The 17,420-nt window shown below is 41.4% G+C and overlaps 1 protein-coding gene across 2 annotated transcripts in view; it reads left to right on the top strand.

The window, feature by feature from the left end:
* Positions 1–17,420, top strand: part of FLT4 (fms related receptor tyrosine kinase 4) — a 338,737-nt gene that overhangs the window by 254,231 nt on the left and 67,086 nt on the right. For both annotated transcript variants that reach the window (XM_073649775.1, XM_073649774.1), the window contains exons 15-22: positions 1,840–1,971; positions 2,804–2,910; positions 3,388–3,523; positions 4,946–5,050; positions 5,152–5,265; positions 13,149–13,237; positions 13,499–13,643; positions 14,578–14,672. In XM_073649775.1, coding sequence (XP_073505876.1) covers positions 1,840–1,971; positions 2,804–2,910; positions 3,388–3,523; positions 4,946–5,050; positions 5,152–5,265; positions 13,149–13,237; positions 13,499–13,643; positions 14,578–14,672 — 923 coding nt within the window. The remainder of the gene's footprint in view (positions 1–1,839; positions 1,972–2,803; positions 2,911–3,387; positions 3,524–4,945; positions 5,051–5,151; positions 5,266–13,148; positions 13,238–13,498; positions 13,644–14,577; positions 14,673–17,420) is intronic.

Genomic DNA, 17,420 nt, shown 5'->3' with positions numbered 1-17,420 from the left:
ACAAAATATTCACAGTTTGTTATTATCATACAAGTGCATGTGCTTTAAAGGGGTTGTCTGGTTTAGGAAACCCATTTTCATACACCTCCATCACTTCAGGTTCCTAATATTATTGATAGCGGTTACAAAGGGCATCTCTGCATGTGGAGTACCTGGTCTATCCTGCATTATACAGACAGACCTTTAATTTATATGAGCACTTTGTAATACTATGTTTTCCCTGTGGAGGCGCTGCTGGAAGATTGAACACTTACTGCCAGGTGATTGCCAATTTGTGATAACCTTATTGTCAAGGGACCTTTTCTATCAAGAAAGAATGGTTAAAAGTGGACAATCCCTTTAGAGCAGATCAAATATATTGCCTGTTAGGGGCTGGTTAGTGTGAATTTTTTTAAGATGACCTGTCACCAAGTCACATGTGGCCAGTTTTTGCTCTTGTTTTATTTCTTCTGCTTCGTGAGTTTTTCTTTTTTGGGGGGGTTTTGCAAATACCCCATACAGTTCAAGAGATATTGGCCTTTTAATGTAGTGCTAATTTTCATGGTCATGAAAAGGGCGTGTCTCTCGGGATTCTCTGGGGGTGTATCCCTCTGGATTCTCTGGGGGGTGTTTCTCTGGATTTTCTGGTGGCGTGTGTCTCTGGATTCTCTGGGGGTGTGTCTTTCTGGATTATCTGGGGGGGTGTCTCTCTGGATTCCCTGGGGGCATGTCTCTCCGGATTCTCTGCGGGTGTGTCTCTCTGGATTTTCTGGGGGTGTGTCTCTCTGGATTTTCTGGGGGTGTGTCTCTCTGGATTCTCTGGGGTGTGTCTCTCTGGATTCTCTGGGGGCATGTCTCTCTGGATTCTTTGGGGGCGTGTCTCTGTGAATTCTCTGGGGGCTTTTCTCTCTGGATTCTCTGGGGCATGTCTCTCCGGATTCCCTGTGGGCATGTATCTCTGGATTCTCTGGGGGGGTGTCTCTCTGGATTCTCTGGGGGGGTGTCTCTCTGGATTTTCTGGAGACGTGTCTCTCTGGATCCTCTGGGGGCATGTCTCTCTGGATTCTCTGTGGGCGTGTCTCTCTGGATTCTCTGGGGGGGTGTCTCTCTGGATTCTCTGGGGGCGTGTCTCTCTGGATTCTCTGAGGGCGTGTCTGTCTGGATTCTCTGGGGGTGTGTCTCTCTGGATTCTCTGGGGGGGTCTCTCTGGATTTTCTGGAGGCGTGTCTCTCTGGATCCTCTGGGGGCATGTCTCTCTGGATTCTCTGTGGGCGTGTCTCTCTGGATTCTCTGGGGGTGTGTCTCTCTGGATTCTCTGGGGGCGTGTCTCTCTGGATTCTCTGAGGGCGTGTCTGTCTGGATTCTCTGGGGGTGTGATTCTCTGGGTGGGTGTCTCTCCGGATTCTTTGGGGGCGTGCCTCTTCATATTCTCTGGGGGCATGTCTATCCGGATTCTCTGGGGGCATGTCTCGCCGGATTCTCTGAGGGCGTGTCTTTAGGCTATAGGTGAGTACCACCCACTTGGTAAACACCATAAAGATTAGCACTAAGTAAAAAAGCCCATATCTCTGGAACAGTACGGAGAATTTACAAAAAACAAAAAGCTGAATTCTCAGTGGAGCAGCGGGAGAAATTTAAGAGAAAAAAAATTGACTTTTTTAATGGTAATGGTCCACTTTAACCTTGGTTGTCTCTAGCTCTAAAAGTGCATTCACTACTTTATTTATTATTAAATATCAAGGAAAAGCTTTGTTTGCTACCCCTAATTTGCTTTTAAATTGTCCCTTATGAATATTTAATTTAATTTTATTGTGCTTATAATGCTTCAGCCTAATTTGTGTTTCACATCATCTCACACAGGAATAATATTGGGAAACCAGAACCACACACTGAGCATTCAGCGAGTCCGAGAAGAAGACGCTGGTGTATACCTCTGCTCTGCCTGTAATGAGAAGGGATGCGCTAATTCCTCCACCATTGTCTCTGTTGAAGGTGTTTCTAAAAGTCCAGTAGTTTATTTAATTTTATTAAAGCGAACTGTCAGTAGAATCAACCCTCCTAAGCCGTCTATATGGGCATGTAGGTCATAGGAAGCTGAATTTGTCTAAATTATTAGGCCACATGAAAGGGAATCTGTTACCAAGTTTTTTCCAACTAATCTGAGAGCAGTATAAAATAGAGATAGAGACTCTGATTCCAGCGATTTGTCACTTACTGGGCTGCTTGCTGTAGTTTTGGTAAAGTCACAGTTTTATTAGCAGTAACTTATCACTAGAGGACTAGTGAACATGTTGCCATGTAGTCCTCCATATTCATTAGCTCTGTATAATCCCATTCCTATCGCTGATTGGCAGCTTTTTGCCTATGCACAGTCAGTGGTGTGGGTGGAGTTATACAGAGCTCAGCATTCAGAGAACTGCTAAATCTGCAGCAGATAAAACAGTGATTTTATCAAAACAGCAGCAGGCAGGCCAGTAAGTGATACGTCACTGGAATCTGCCCCTACATCATGCTGTTCTTAGATGGGGTAGAAAAAATCTGCTGACAGATTCCCTTTATGTGGCTACAGCTGTTCGACCTGAAGGACCACACTGAGAAAAATTAATACTCTGTCCATTACTTAGCGTAGGGCCTGAGTGGGCCATGAATGACACCAGGTCATGCATCAAACCAGGCAAAGAACCTGATATAAGTACTGTAGATGGAAAAACAAGCAACATATTTAATTTTAATCTAAAAAAAAAATTATTTTTCACATTAGACAACTAGCTGACTAATTCAATCTTAAACCCATCACCATTATTTCCTTTGTTCTTTCCTGCAGGAACTGATGACAAAACTAATGTTGAGATTGTTATTCTCATTGGCACTGGAGTGATTGCCGTCTTCTTCTGGATCTTGCTCATCCTCATCTTTTGTAACATCAAAAGGGTAAGAGTAGTTATCATGCTATATCCAAAAAAATGTGTTGTAATATTATATTGTCTTGCAACAGTATTGACACCATTGTTAATGTTACAAAACTTGGCTCAAGACATGAAAGGCTACTTCAGTGCATAAACATGGCAGAAGATGACACTAGAGGACCTGTTTTGGTAAAGGTTTTCTTCTCCATTTCTATGGAATCCAATATTTTTGACAAGCAAACAAACCGACAAGAAGACAGAGTCTTCAAGGAAGATTTGGCCTTTAAACCAGAATCTACAACCTGTGGAAAACCCTTGACCTGCCGGTAGATCGGCAGCATCTAAAAGCCACAGGCTGGAGATCACTGATTGACTGGATATTGAGGAATAAGATTTGTTCCCTACAAAAGAAAATATTCTTGTTGGTAACTTTATTTCAGTGTCCGTATACAATCCTATGTAAGAATATACATAATCTAAAATTCTGTTTTTCTACTTTCAGCCCAGCCACAGTGAGATAAAGACTGGATACCTTTCCATCATCATGGATCCTGGTGAGGTGCCCTTGGAAGAACAGTGTGAATATCTTCCTTATGACTCAAGCAAGTGGGAGTTTCCCCGAGACAGATTGAGACTTGGTATGAAAGATATACTTTCCCCAATAATGGGCTACTAACTATGACATACTCACAAAGGTTTACACATCTGTTATTCACTATCCAAGTATGAACCAGGTTGTCTGAACCAGCCTCAGAACTCCTGACTTTAAGTCTACAACTTCATAGGCATAATCAAAGAAATAAGTTGTTATACATGCGAGTTATAGGAGCATGTTCACACCGTAGCTGTTCAATCAACAGGCAAAATCTAACATAGAAACAAAATGAGCATATACCCTGCAGCAAGTAAATAGTAATAGTGCATATAAATAACATAGGGTACTTAGTGAACACTGCTTTTGATCAAAAAAGTGTAAAAGACATCCCACCGCGACAAGGTGTACCCCAATTGGGACGGTCATATCCTCTAGTATTAGAACCTCACCTTTTGTCAGACTATCTGAATGTAGGTGGGGGCCGAGCAGGACCAAGGCTGACTGTTCAGGTACCTGGTCATGGGAACTTCATAAGAATACATGATGCTGTTGAGTTTGGGTCAGAAAACCTGTGTCCAGTCCGGATATCATATTCTGTACTCTGACAGTGAATGTCGGACTTGTGAAACCAACCTCACCGTATGATCCAGTCTGGATTATCCTATCTGGTCACAGGTGACTAATTGGGATTACTGGTCATACAGACAAACATAATATATAATAATGACTGCTTATATTAACAACCTCACAATGTATATGTGTGACGCACAGTGTGGGAAAGACTAAGTGCAACATGAAGGGATGAGGGGAAGGCAGCCCAGATACTAGGGAAAGGGGGAGTGGAGACCCCTAGGCAGATCTAATGACACCCTGCCTAACCTACCATCCCTATATTGGTTCCACACCAATCGCCGAGCAGGAAACCTAAGCCCTGTATATCCCTAGAGCTAGGCCCTAGATAGGAGGGGGGAGTGAGCACTGGTCAGCCCCCACTATAAACTAAAGACAACAAAGGAGACAAACAAAGGGGGAAAACTTAGCTTGAGCAGACACCAGAGAGATAATACCAAACGTCCTCCAAGGGCACCAGAGAGGAAGCTAGCCAACTGCTGTAGCTCCAAGCTTTCACAAGGGAAAATGTGAATATCACCGGTGACTCCCTGCAGCAGACTGAGAGTTTATAAACACCCAGACCAGGTGTGTCAATCAGAGCAGGAGGGAGGTTGCCGCTGGGTCCAAAAGAGAGACGGATTTAGGAAGATATCTGCAATGGCAAACTCATTGACCTTCTGCAGCCAGATGCAGAGCGAGTGTCTGTCACATCTGACACACCCGTGACAATATGAAGACTAATAACCAGCCTGTATATGCCTCAGTAGAAAATTCAATCTTGTCCATAGTTTTTATTCCATTGTGTTTAACATATTCAGATTAACATATTTTTGTAATAATGATTATATAACAGGTAAAGTCCTAGGACATGGCGCCTTTGGCAAAGTGGTGGAGGCTTCAGCTTTTGGCATCAGTAAGAGCAGTAGCTGTGAGACGGTGGCAGTAAAAATGTTAAAAGGTATGAGACTTAAAACATATTTTTATCACAGTACTTCCTATATATAATTCCCATATCATATACATTTACTATATTTATTAAGTTGACTTTATATGTTTCAGAGGGCGCCACCGCCAGTGAGCACAAAGCTTTGATGTCAGAGTTGAAAATTCTCATTCACATTGGCAACCACCTCAATGTAGTGAACTTACTGGGCGCCTGTACCAAAGCCAATGGTGAGTACTTGTTCTCAGTTATACAACCTCATATGACAGATCCAGTCTTGGCGCAACGCCATCATTGTGGCTTGATGCTCATGTAACTTCGCAACCAGGTCGGCTAATCAAAAGAAGAGCCGTGGATGCCATTAGGTAGGAGGCGGTTCTCAGTACAGCGGTAACCGATTACTGACGTACCCGAAGGACCGGATCATGATAATTGAGTCGCACAAACTCGGACCCATTGCTACCTTAAAATAAGCTTCTAGCTGATTAAATGTATGTACCTGAGCTAATGATTGTCAAAGCTTGATTGTTAAGGAGACATAATAGCTCAATGACCAACTATTAAGAAGCAAGGGCCCTATATGATGTCTTTGAAGAGGGACTTTGTGGTATGTATGGCCAACCCTGAGTTTTCAGAACTCCACATCCTTTTTGTGCTTGAAGTATATGTGTCCTATCATACAAAACCCATAGAAAAGAATGGTCTTGCCCTAAAACAATTTAAAACTGATTTTAGCGCATATACCAGTCTAATATGTCTTGGAACTATCCTGATTCTCTTACTCTGTAACTTCTAATTCAGTATTTTTCAGTAGGCGGTTTCTCCTCATCTACATTCCGTCAGTACTATAGGTGTTGTAAATTCCTTTGCCTCAATTCCCAACATGCATTGCAGTTTCCATTTGTCCAATGACTTGTCTACCCAGAAATGAAAGCCCACTTTTCTGTTAAGAATGTTAAGCCTACAGTTTGACAGACAGGAGAGCAGGAGCAGAAAGACAAAGACCTAGTGTCCAGCCCCTTGGGTTACTTTTTTGTGAATAAGACAACATAATTTTTAAATAACGTGATTTGCATGTTGTCTCTTTATCATAGATATTGATCTATGATCAAATTGTCAATAAGTACAGCGACCATTTAAGAATAATATGACTCTTCACTCGTAAATTGATAAGGTGTCAAAATGGTCAACGAGGTGCCAATATCCAAAAATATGTTACTATCCTTACCAAGCCAAGTCCCCCTGTATACTCTTGTTTCAGACTGCAGACATGAAATTTCCATGAAGTGCATTCATTCGGAAGCTCTCATTACAACCACAGTGAATTTCGATTGTGGTTTATTGACTTTTGGTTAGAATATCTGGCGACTGCCAGATTACACCAATCTTATCACATTGTGCATGTTTCTTGGGTAGATCTGGAGACTCTGATTACAGACTCTTAATTACATGTGTCCCACTTGTAGACAATAAAACCACACATGAGCATAATTTTCCTGGATCGTTTGAGGCTGTGAACCAGGGGTCCCAACTTCTTTAGTCCAACTCCATAATAAAATATAACAGGTAAAGAACAACCTGTTCTTTCAACATTAATTTCTGAAGATACAGAAGATAAGTGGTGGTTATTTGCTATTACAGAGTCTCCTTCAACACAACTTACCATTCTAGTTGTAAGACCCTGACCCAGGAACTACTTGGCTGAGACTTTGCATTGATAATACATAAAAAAATAGGTTTAATCCCTTAAAATACAGGCCTCCATCCACCATGGCAACACATTGCTACGTCGTGTTTGCACCAAGGGCACTTATGAGTTAACAGAGTCTATAAGTCAAGTCCCCGGCTGCAATGGAAATCCATTGGCACTTCGGCACTGCTTCGCAAGTTGGGCTAACAGAGGAAGCCATCTCCCTATGTGAAGCCTATTGACTGCAGCACTTAATTATCTGGGGATGGTCAATGGTTTCTTCTGTTCCTGGCTGTTTCAAGTTGCAGGTCCGCTATCAGTTGATGTGCCCAAGCCATTAATCTGAAATAATTCTACATCAAAGAGCTTAAAATGGGATTCACTGGATTAGAAAAACAGCACAACACCTCTCCACAGGTTGAATGCGATATAGTAGCTCAGTGCTGTAAATTTCAATAGAGCTGAGCTACAATACTAGACAGGAGTGGCGCTGTTTTTAGAAGAAAACAGTCAAGTCTACCTAGTCACCCCTACAAGATGAGATATTCCATGACATATATTTCTTAGAGATGAGCGAATTGCTTTGCCCACAGTTTAGGTCAATGCTCTCTGCCCATGGACAGGAGCTGTGTGAATTTCCTGAGCTTGCCCTGCATTTGATTCGCCAGCCTGATATGACGTCAACCGTGCACAGGTGACGTCAGCCCTACTAATCATAAGCTGAGCCTGGGATCCTGGAGGCTAAGGAAATTCACACAGGTCCTGTCCATTACTAGAAAGCTTTGACCTGGACCATGAACTGGGATTTCGCAACGCAATCCATTCATCTCTAATGTTCAAGTATTAGTGTGCCAAACCATTGAGCAAGCCCCCTTCTTTATGGAGATCATGAATCACAATAGGGGAACCAACCATAGGATCCATGACATATATTTCTTAGAGATCAGCAAATTGCTTTGCCCACGGTATAGGTCAATGCTCTCTGACCATGGACAGGAGCTGTGTGAATTTCCTGAGCTTGCCCTACATTTCATTCGCCAGCCTGGCATGACGTCAACCGTGTACAGGTGACATCTCACCAGCGCTGCTAATCATAAACCGAACCTGGGATCCTGGAGTCTAAGAAAATTCACACAGGTCCTGTCCATTACGAGAGAGTTTTGACCTGGACCATGAACTGGGGTTTCACAAAGGGATCCATTCATCTCTAATGTTCAAGCCTTAGCGTGCCAAGCCGTTGACCAAGCCCCCTTCTTTATGGAGATCATAAATTATTATAGGGGAACCAACCATAGGTCATTCAGCCATTTGTTCTTTAACGTTTAGGAAGGTTAGAGGAGAAATAATCCACAGGCCTATCTATCCTAATATTGCTGGAAAAAAATAGGCGATGGTGGCATTACGCAAGTCAATGCCTTTCTTGCTGCTCCTGGGTAACAACTTCCTTGTACTTGTATGGAAATCAACTTCATCTTTACTTAATGTCCTCCATATTTCTCAGCCATTATAATATATAATCGTGGTAAGGACCCATTTATGAATTATTTACTACATTTACTTAGTTCACACCCTGCCTCTGCTTTAAAATTACAGCTTGACCTGAGCTTAGAATGTAACACCCGCAGCCTTAATATGACAGGCGGCCTTGTTTCTGTGCCAACACCGATTTGCCTTCAGATTTATAGTGTGTTCACAGAAGCAGCATTCTGGGAATTCCTAAGATAACGCAGATAAAGTGCAGGGCTGAGGATCATCAGACACACAGCAAAGTAAGACAAGGAATTGATCTATTACTTGTTTTATTGCCCAGCTATCAATGCTATAGTAAATTCAACTGTGGTAAAATACACAGGCGTCCCTCTACTATACTTTTCATTGGAATGAGGGTAGCTATTTTGCCCTAGTTGGTGGAATGGTGCAAATAGCTGTATTTCTTTGAGCTAATCACCATTTTCTACGTATTGGTATAGCATCGGGGACAAGTATATTGTGCCACCTGATTCTTAAAACTTTTTAAATCCCTTCCTCCGATACAGTTTTGAACCCCTTGTCACTCAAGTATATGTATTATATTTTTAGGAAAATACTGATGTAATTATAGTTTACACATTGACCCTTCACTATTTTATGCCTTTTGCTGAAATAAGACAAAATACGTAAAAATAAAAAAGTTATACACTTTATATTTCTTTAATTTGTAAGTTTTTGTTACTTTTTCTTCTTTATTCAACAATTTTATTACGCTAGCTTTAACCTTATACCTAAATCTATCCCTGAACCTAGCCCAAGGACTAACTCTAGCCCTTACCCTATCCTAACCCTAACCCTAACCTTAGCCCTAACCCTATCCTAACCCTAGCCCTAACCCTACTTAAGGTTAAAAAAAAGTATAAAAGTAGCACTTAGTAAAGAATGAAGATGGTAGCCCTACCTAGGGGATTGTTGTAACACAGAGGTCTAAAAGGTCCCTCTATCCCATAGAATCACATCAGTGCTATAAATGGCACATGTTAGGTGGGGGCCCTGTTACAAGTTTTGCATTAGGGCCCAGAAGTTTCAAGTTAAGGCCCCCACACAAATTAGACTAATGTCGGTTGAATCCGCCAATATTGACGCGTTCGGCCAATGGTCTAATGTGTATAGGGGCACCAGACGACTGAAGGTCAGGAGAGATCTCTGTCCCGTGAGGTCAATAAGCCGATAATGAGATAAGCCACCAGCCAAAGTGTCAGACAGCATCTTTCTCATAGAGAACACAAGAGCGCTCTTGTATATGGGAATGTCAGCTGAGAAGTCTGCTGGGCGACCGATCTGAAAAAGCATTTTTCAACCAACAGCCATCTAATGTGTGTAGCCAGCCTTAGACTTCTGGGCAATAATATATAAAATCTGATCAGTAATTTCATGACCATTTCTCAAAGTGCCACGGGTACTGGCCAAGACGTTAACAGATCTCAGATAAATTATATTAACATTGATGTTGACCAAGGAAGACCCCTAAACTGAATGGGACTTCCAACTTGTGGCTGTGGTTTATGTAAACCACATCCGTTTATGACTTGGGATATCACCAAATGGCAACTATGTAAAACTATAAAATGCTTTATCTTCCTCTACTCTTATTTTATTAGGAATGGGATTAGGGGTTCTCCCCTGCTAACAAGTTGGAAATCACTGGTCTAAGACCTAATGCACACCTTTTTATCCAAAGAACAAGATGTTGTCATGATACCATTATATGGTGCCTACTTATGGTGCGGTATTATTAAGCAATGTTTCTAGAAAAGAACACTTATGGAATATGGCATCAGATAGAGTATGCCACCTCTGTATTTATCCTAATAAAATCAGAAGTATAGAAAGGTACAGTAGGGCCCATAGCCTTTACCACTTGGAGCTTCTACTCAACGACGATACTGTAATACACTTCATGTTCATGAAAACATTAATGGTTTAATAGTTTGCTAAGTAATTGGACTATTCCAGTATTTGATACACATCATTAATTAATGCTGTCACTGAGAATGAAGAATAGAAGGAACAAGGCGAAGAGGAAAACCAGCAACCCAATGGCTTGATACAATCAAGATAATGGCAGAGAAGACCTTGGTGGAGCTATCTAGGCTTGCACAAGATCGATCTTCCTACAGAGCGTTCATCCATCAAGTCGCCATGGCTGGAGATTGAGCTGAAGGCCGTTAATAATAAGAATATCATATATAGTGTCTGGTATACTACAGCCTAGAACTAAGGACTAATTGCACCAAGGGTGGAGCAATGGTATATACACAGTGGCCCAAGAGGTAAGGGGGTCACTACCACCTCCAAAGCAGGTGGGATTGTGCATTATGATGAGCTATTGACTGCAAAGGACCCATATATTGTTCTTGCATAGGGTCCTTTTACTTTCTGTGTCAGCTCCTGTATTGCACTAGCATGTTATTTTTTAGATCAACCCTACATTTTACTAAGTTTTATGAAATTTTGGCTTTGTGTTATACATAATAATTATTGGCTGATATAATGGGTGTCAGGGGCAGACATAGACAGAAGAAGGCCTCTGTGCAAGAACGGAATATGGGCCAAAAATGTGTCACTGCTCACTGCCATGGAGGTGGATGTAGGCCCCCTTACCACTTGTGCCCCAGTGGTATGTCAACCCCTGATAGAAGTCTATGGGACTCTACAAAAGGCATAATTTGAAACTTAGGAGCTTCAATGTGAAATAAGTAACGGGACCCACCCCCACTTACCACATAACATTTATAATATGTTGTTTTCCAAGCCAATTATCGAGGTCAAGATGTGATTGCTTCCTCTACGTCCCTATAGTTATGGCCCTGAATTCTAAAGAGGAGTCATTGACAGACGTAGATGAAATAAATACAATTTTAAAAACTATGTAAGAAAAATATAATATTGGTACACAAATTGGCCTTATAACTTATTTTTACAAACTTTTCATTGCACATTGAAAATATTTTTTCATTAAGATCCCTAAAGAACCAATTATTTGGTGTAAGCCTTGAGTCACCATCAAGCTATTGCGAGACGGAAAATGACCATCCTGCCTCCGAAAACCTCTTTAGAGTGAATAGCTCACATTGCTGATGTGATGAGTGCGGCATTGCACTCATATTTAGTGCGTTAGTCATCACGGACTATTGAGATGGAGCATCTCGCCTGCAAACATAAGCGGATAAAGAGAGGCAGCTGCGTATGATAACTCACCCATAACTTAATCATTGTTCTCGGCATCTCAAGAAGAATGAAAATGTTCCACAGGGGACATCTGTAGTATTTGTCTTGGATATAATGCTGTAGAACTGATTGGGTTACGGCTGCGGACAGACGGTATGATGGATAGTTTTATATTACTGGTGTCATGAAAAGTTAAATATAAGTTCTCAGAGGACAGACTGCAGCTTTCTTCTACCTTCCATGCAGACGTTGGATTGGTAGCCGAAGGGCCAGAAGCTGGCATGAACCAATGGATCTTAAGATTTAGGAAAGTATTTGAATATATTGGCCCCTTTCCATAAATATGAATGGCTGCACACAAAAATAACTACATTTTTTTTTAAGAGAGGAGGCAAATACATTTTTATTAACCCTTTTAGGGTATGTGCACAAGGCATCCTCTCCGTAACCCCTCCCGAAAAAGCACTAAATAAACACTAAAAAGTATGAACGTATGCACGGCAATGTAAATACGACTCGCTGTGCATATGTTCAGTTTTTGAAGCTTTTTTTTCACGTCAAGTGGTTAAGAGAAGAGAGCTGACCAATATTCAAGCTACTTCCAATTAGAAGCCACTCACTAGTTTATTTACTACAAGCAAAATAAAAACACCTGTGTTAAAGACATTGCAAAAAAAACTACTGAAGACATGCTGACGCTTCCCGAGGCATTTTCTGCCTGAAAAACTCATCGGCACTCACACTTGCATGTACACATCCTAAGAGGGAACGTGTAATCAGGAACTGACCTGCTGTTTAATACTAGGTTTTGATTTAAGTTTTTTTTGTATGTTTTTATTATATTTTTTGTAATTTTTCATATCACTACCTATAAAAAAAGTTTTGCATTTTCCATTGTTCACTAGGCTTAATACTAAACTCCTACTTCCTGTTCTTCACATGGACTGATATAAATCTATTTGTTTGTATAGAAGTATAAATTGGGCATGATAGACTCTGAGCAGAGGTCGTGATGCTGAGAGGTGGAGGTGAGCTGTGGCATCACCTCTTATGAAAGGTGGATCCTGCTTTATTATACTTTACATATTGTAATCCGGTCTGCAATGATAAGGAGAGTGCTGAAAAGGTTTTTATTCAGTTCAATATTAGGCCAAGTGGACGATGTGAAAATTGCAAGATTTTTTTTTTAGTGATAGATAGTGAAAAAAAAAACGTTATAAATAATTGAAAATGATGCAAAAAAATGATAATAAATTTATGAGGTGTATAATACCTTACTATATATAAAAAAATGCCTATCATATAGATCAGTCCTATGGCAATAATCAGTCAAGATTTTTACAATTATTTGTGTAAGTCAGCAGAGGAAAAGAGCTTTGTCCCACAGAACCTGTTGAATGTGATGGTCATGTATGTGTATGGTCCTCTCCATCCTAGTCTCATGACTTTCTCCTTTCAGAAGCAGGCAAAATACCATAAATATCCATGTTAGGAAAAACTTTTGAGACCTATTAAGTTATGAGAATGTATAACAATTCTTATCTGAAAGGTTTAGGCCATTTTGAGAGTGATTGCCTTGTACTATTCAGGATATATTTTCTGCATATAATGAATCTCAAAATCGCAGTTTCTGTTCTAATGTTTCATTTTGATGACATTGTATCAGGCAGAACATGCATCATCCATGCTATCTACCATTACACATCCTTTTTGCTGTTTTAGGACCATTGATGGTCATAGTGGAATTCTGCAAGTATGGCAACCTTTCTAATTACCTGAGGACCAAACGTGATGGCTTCATTCCCTACCAGGTATGGAAAGTTCTCCTGTTGTCCTATCATCCATGTCATCCACCCTACGGTTCAGGCTTTTTTAGAAAACCTCTACATTCTGCGTCCGAGTGCATCTGTTTTACATTGTGGAAATGGGACACAAGCCACTGGCTGGCATGGAAGGAGAATTCAACAAATTCTATGATTTTTTCAATTTCCCCCCATTATATAGATGCGACATCATTTCTCATGTTATAACTTACTGATGGAAAAATAATTAAAACAATTTAACCCTTACAGGAGAGATCCCCACGATCCCGTAGTCAGGTCCGATCAATGGTTGAAGCGGTCATAGCAGACAGAATGAGCAGAGAAGGAATCAATGAAGGAGCCATTTTTGGTCGGCTTTTGTCGACCAAGAACCAGAGCCAACGGACCACGGAGCGTAAGGAACGCCTTCGATATCTTGTATAGTCGCAGCCAGGAAATATATATTTATATTATAAACTTCATGCTGTAGAAAGATGAACATTCAGAGGAGGCAAGAGTGGAAATTGTATATGTCCTGCTGATGGCGCAAATTTTTTGAACACCAAACTCTTATTAATTTGGAGCATTTTTGGGCTGTCCATATGCCATAAAATTAAAATCTATGGCAGCTATGAGGGGTGTAGATTTCAGCAATATTTTAAAGGGGTTATCCAGGACTTTACTAATTGTTTTCTGTGGGGTCTAAGAACTAACAGGTAGGTAGTTGATAACAATCTGCCTGTTTTGTCCACAGACGTCAGAGCAGCTCCTTCTCTTCTGCTCTTCTCTGTTGGCAGGGTGTGACTGATGATGTCATGATGATTGACAGCCAGCTCCCCGCTGTATAACTGCGGGAAGCCGATTGTCAATCAGCATGATGTCAGCACCCACTTCCCATCAATAGAGCAGCTTGGAAGAAGAAAAGCTGCTCTGATGTGGAGCAGCTGTATCGGTCGAAGACTACTCTGAGCCGGCGATGGACAGAACAGGCTGGTAGTTGGCAGCCTGTTATTTTTACTATAAGCCAAAGGCTTAAAAGATAATGGATTTTTTTTACTACACTCCTGATAGTTAGGCCCCCACCCAGATTTATGAAAAGTACTGGAGCAAGAACAAATGGGCAAAAACTCATAACGTTTTTTGCACAAATGCAGCTTGTGCCAAATTTGACGATTTTCTACGAGAAAACTGCAGTAGAGGTTGTGATAAATTCCCCTAAAGTGTATATGATTAACCAGGGGAATAGCTACTAAAGTGACAATTATATTTACCAAAATTATCTTATTGGTGAATGCTATAAGAAATAGTAAATTATTAATTGCCTGTTTTTACACGTGCCCTTCATACAGTGAAAGACTTGTGGCAAAGTCCTCTTACCATGGAAGATCTGATCTGTTATAGCTTCCAGGTGGCTCGAGGAATGGAGTTCTTATCATCTAGGAAGGTAAGAAAGAATCTTTATTTAGAAAGGACATAATTATAGTGAGTAAAACAATTGTATTCCCACACTTGTACTCAGTGTAGGACTGGGGTGCCGAGGGCCCACCAGTAACCAGCTCGAGGGCCCCACTTTTCAGCTACACGCAAATGTGACATTATCCTCAATCACAAATTTATATAACAATGAACTGGATATGTTGTTAAATGAATAAGATGATGCTTTTGTCTACATTCAAGCATATTGTGCCAAGTACTGCTCATATAAGATGGTGGTGGCCCACCGGAGGATTGTCCTGTCCTCCTATGGGCCAGTCAAAGCCTGGACTTGTACCATTGCATAATTGGATCAGATGCATGAAGTGGACACACTGCATTTCAAGAAGGGGGCTGGAAGCAAGTGTAACTAGAAGGAAGCCCCACATGACCGGGATGTGCCAGGAGGGTGTAATTTTAATCCCAATATCCGGATTGGTTATAAGCCTGGAGGGGCGGGCATTGGAAGGGGCTGGGGAGATATAATAAGGAAAGTGCGGGAAAAACGGTCAGTCCAGGAAGGAAGTCAGCGGGTTGGTATTCTGTGAAGTTAATGGTGAAAGGGTGGTTTTACTGAAGAGGAGATAAAGGAGTTTTTACTATTGTGTATTATCGATGGGTTATATTAAAAAAGGACATGTAAAGTTTAATGAGGGTTTGTCGCAGTGGCTTGGCGGGGGGTGGGGTTCTTGGAGTTGGCACAGAAGTGTCGGTGGAAAGAATATTGGATAATCACAGGCAGTGCCTTGATTAACCGGGGTGATCTGGCATTTGGTTTTGGGCTCTGGACGGGGTTTTACCCTGGGAGCTTTTGGTGCCCTTGAGCTGGTGATGGACGGCTGAGGGTAATATGGTGGTTCGAGTTCGGTTTAATTTATGCCAGATCTAATTTTAACTCCAAGAACCCTCCCTTCTTATTTATTTTATAACACTGTTAATACGTTAATGTTGTTTCTTAATAAAATGGCCGCTGTGGCCAAATTTATCCAAAGAAATACAGGTGCAGTGTTTTTATTTGGTGGAGGAAGGTGAGTGCTGGAAGGTGGGGGCATGTTGATCCATGGAACCCGTGTTGGCAGTACACGGTCATGAGTTTACTCATCTCCAGCATGCAAGAATCCATCCTTCGGTGTAAACCACCTCATTCCAGTGCAGGATAAAAATGTTTATGCAGGAAAAGCAAGATACTTACATGGAAAATAGATGTAGGAGAGGGACTGGACAGTTACCCAGAAGGAAGTCACTGTAGAGGGCGCAGGCCACGCTTTGTAGAAGAGTAGAAGAGACAATTGATAAAGCGGATCTGTGATCAGACTATGCTGCTCTAGGTACGGCAACACAATATGGGGACATGACCGCTTTCCTATCAGCCATAACAGCACTTATGAAATAGTGCGCTGTTTGGTAAAAAGAAGTGATACACAGCAGCCTGTCATCACTCACCACCCTGAGGTCTAAGGGGTAATGTCTCTCCTTGTGGAGAGTAACATACCTGATCTGGCAGTGTAAGGAGACTTATAGGCCTGGCAATGCTCCTCTGGGAAATTAAAGGGATTTTTGCAACAAACAAAAGTATATTTTAATCAATAGATCTTCAAATAAAAGTAAACTCCACAATTGGATGTGTTTAAAAATAATGTCCCTGTGCTGAGATAATCTTATAAATGTGCCCCTGCTGTGTACTGTGTAATGGCTGTGTCTGACCATGTAGGAACATGGTCTGATCATACCACATCTCCTGGACAGGGGAGGAAGCAAAAGAGCATACAGACAGGACAGCAGGGGATCACAGCTTATTCTTTCTATGAGGTAAAACTTTTCACTGAGTGTTTTTAAGCAATGTTTTACCTCAAAGAAAGTATCAGCTGTGCCCCCCTGCTGTCCTGTCTGTATACACTTTTGCTTCCCCCTGTGCCCAGGAGATGTGGTATAATCAGACCATGTTCCTGTACGGTCAGACACAGCCATTACACAGTACACAGCAGGGGCACATTTATAAGATTATCTCAGCACAGGAACATTTTTTTTTAAAACACATCCAATTGTGGAGTTTATTTTTATTCCAAGGTCTGCTGATTAAAATATACTTCTGTTCGTGGCACAACCCCGTTAAACATGCAAATTGCCTCTTCAGAGAAGAAGACGACTTGAACTCTATTGCCACCTATTAGAAGTAGCAATCCTAAAAGTCAATATTGACATTTTACCGAGCCTTGCCATATGTCAGGCATGTCACTCTCCACAAGGAGAGACATTACCCCTGGGAGAACAGTCAGAGACGTCTCACACAGCTATAGCAGATCTTCTGTTTTGCACTGAGGAGGGGCACCAATCTAAAACACGTCTCTGCAAATTGAGATTCTGGTTTGGCCTTTATCCTAAGTCATGTAGCAATGCTCGTTAAAGGGTCAACATTAGGATTGCTACTTCCAGTTGGTGGCGCTAGAGTTCAAGTCCTCTTCGTCTCTGAAGAGGCAATTTTCAAATCACCGCCCTAAGGAACAACAGGAGCAATTTCTTCATGAATACACCAGACTCATAACCTATGAGGGAAGTTCATCAAGATGGGCCTTTCATACATCAGTCTTGATCAAAAGCCTGTTTGAGAATTGTGTAATACTTCATGTCGCCTGGGGTGGCGTTGCAGGGAGATTGAACACTTGCCTAATTTTCATGTAGATCATCTGATCGCTAAAAGTCCCATCCAAAAAACTCTGTG

This window comes from Phyllobates terribilis, unplaced genomic scaffold (assembly GCF_046119375.1).
Source record: "Phyllobates terribilis strain yellow unplaced genomic scaffold, ASM4611937v1 Scaffold_10__3_contigs__length_209671492, whole genome shotgun sequence".
Classification (NCBI taxonomy): domain Eukaryota; kingdom Metazoa; phylum Chordata; class Amphibia; order Anura; family Dendrobatidae; genus Phyllobates; species Phyllobates terribilis.
Note: the sequence above shows the minus strand (reverse complement) of the source record. Positions and strands in the feature narration are given on the sequence as shown.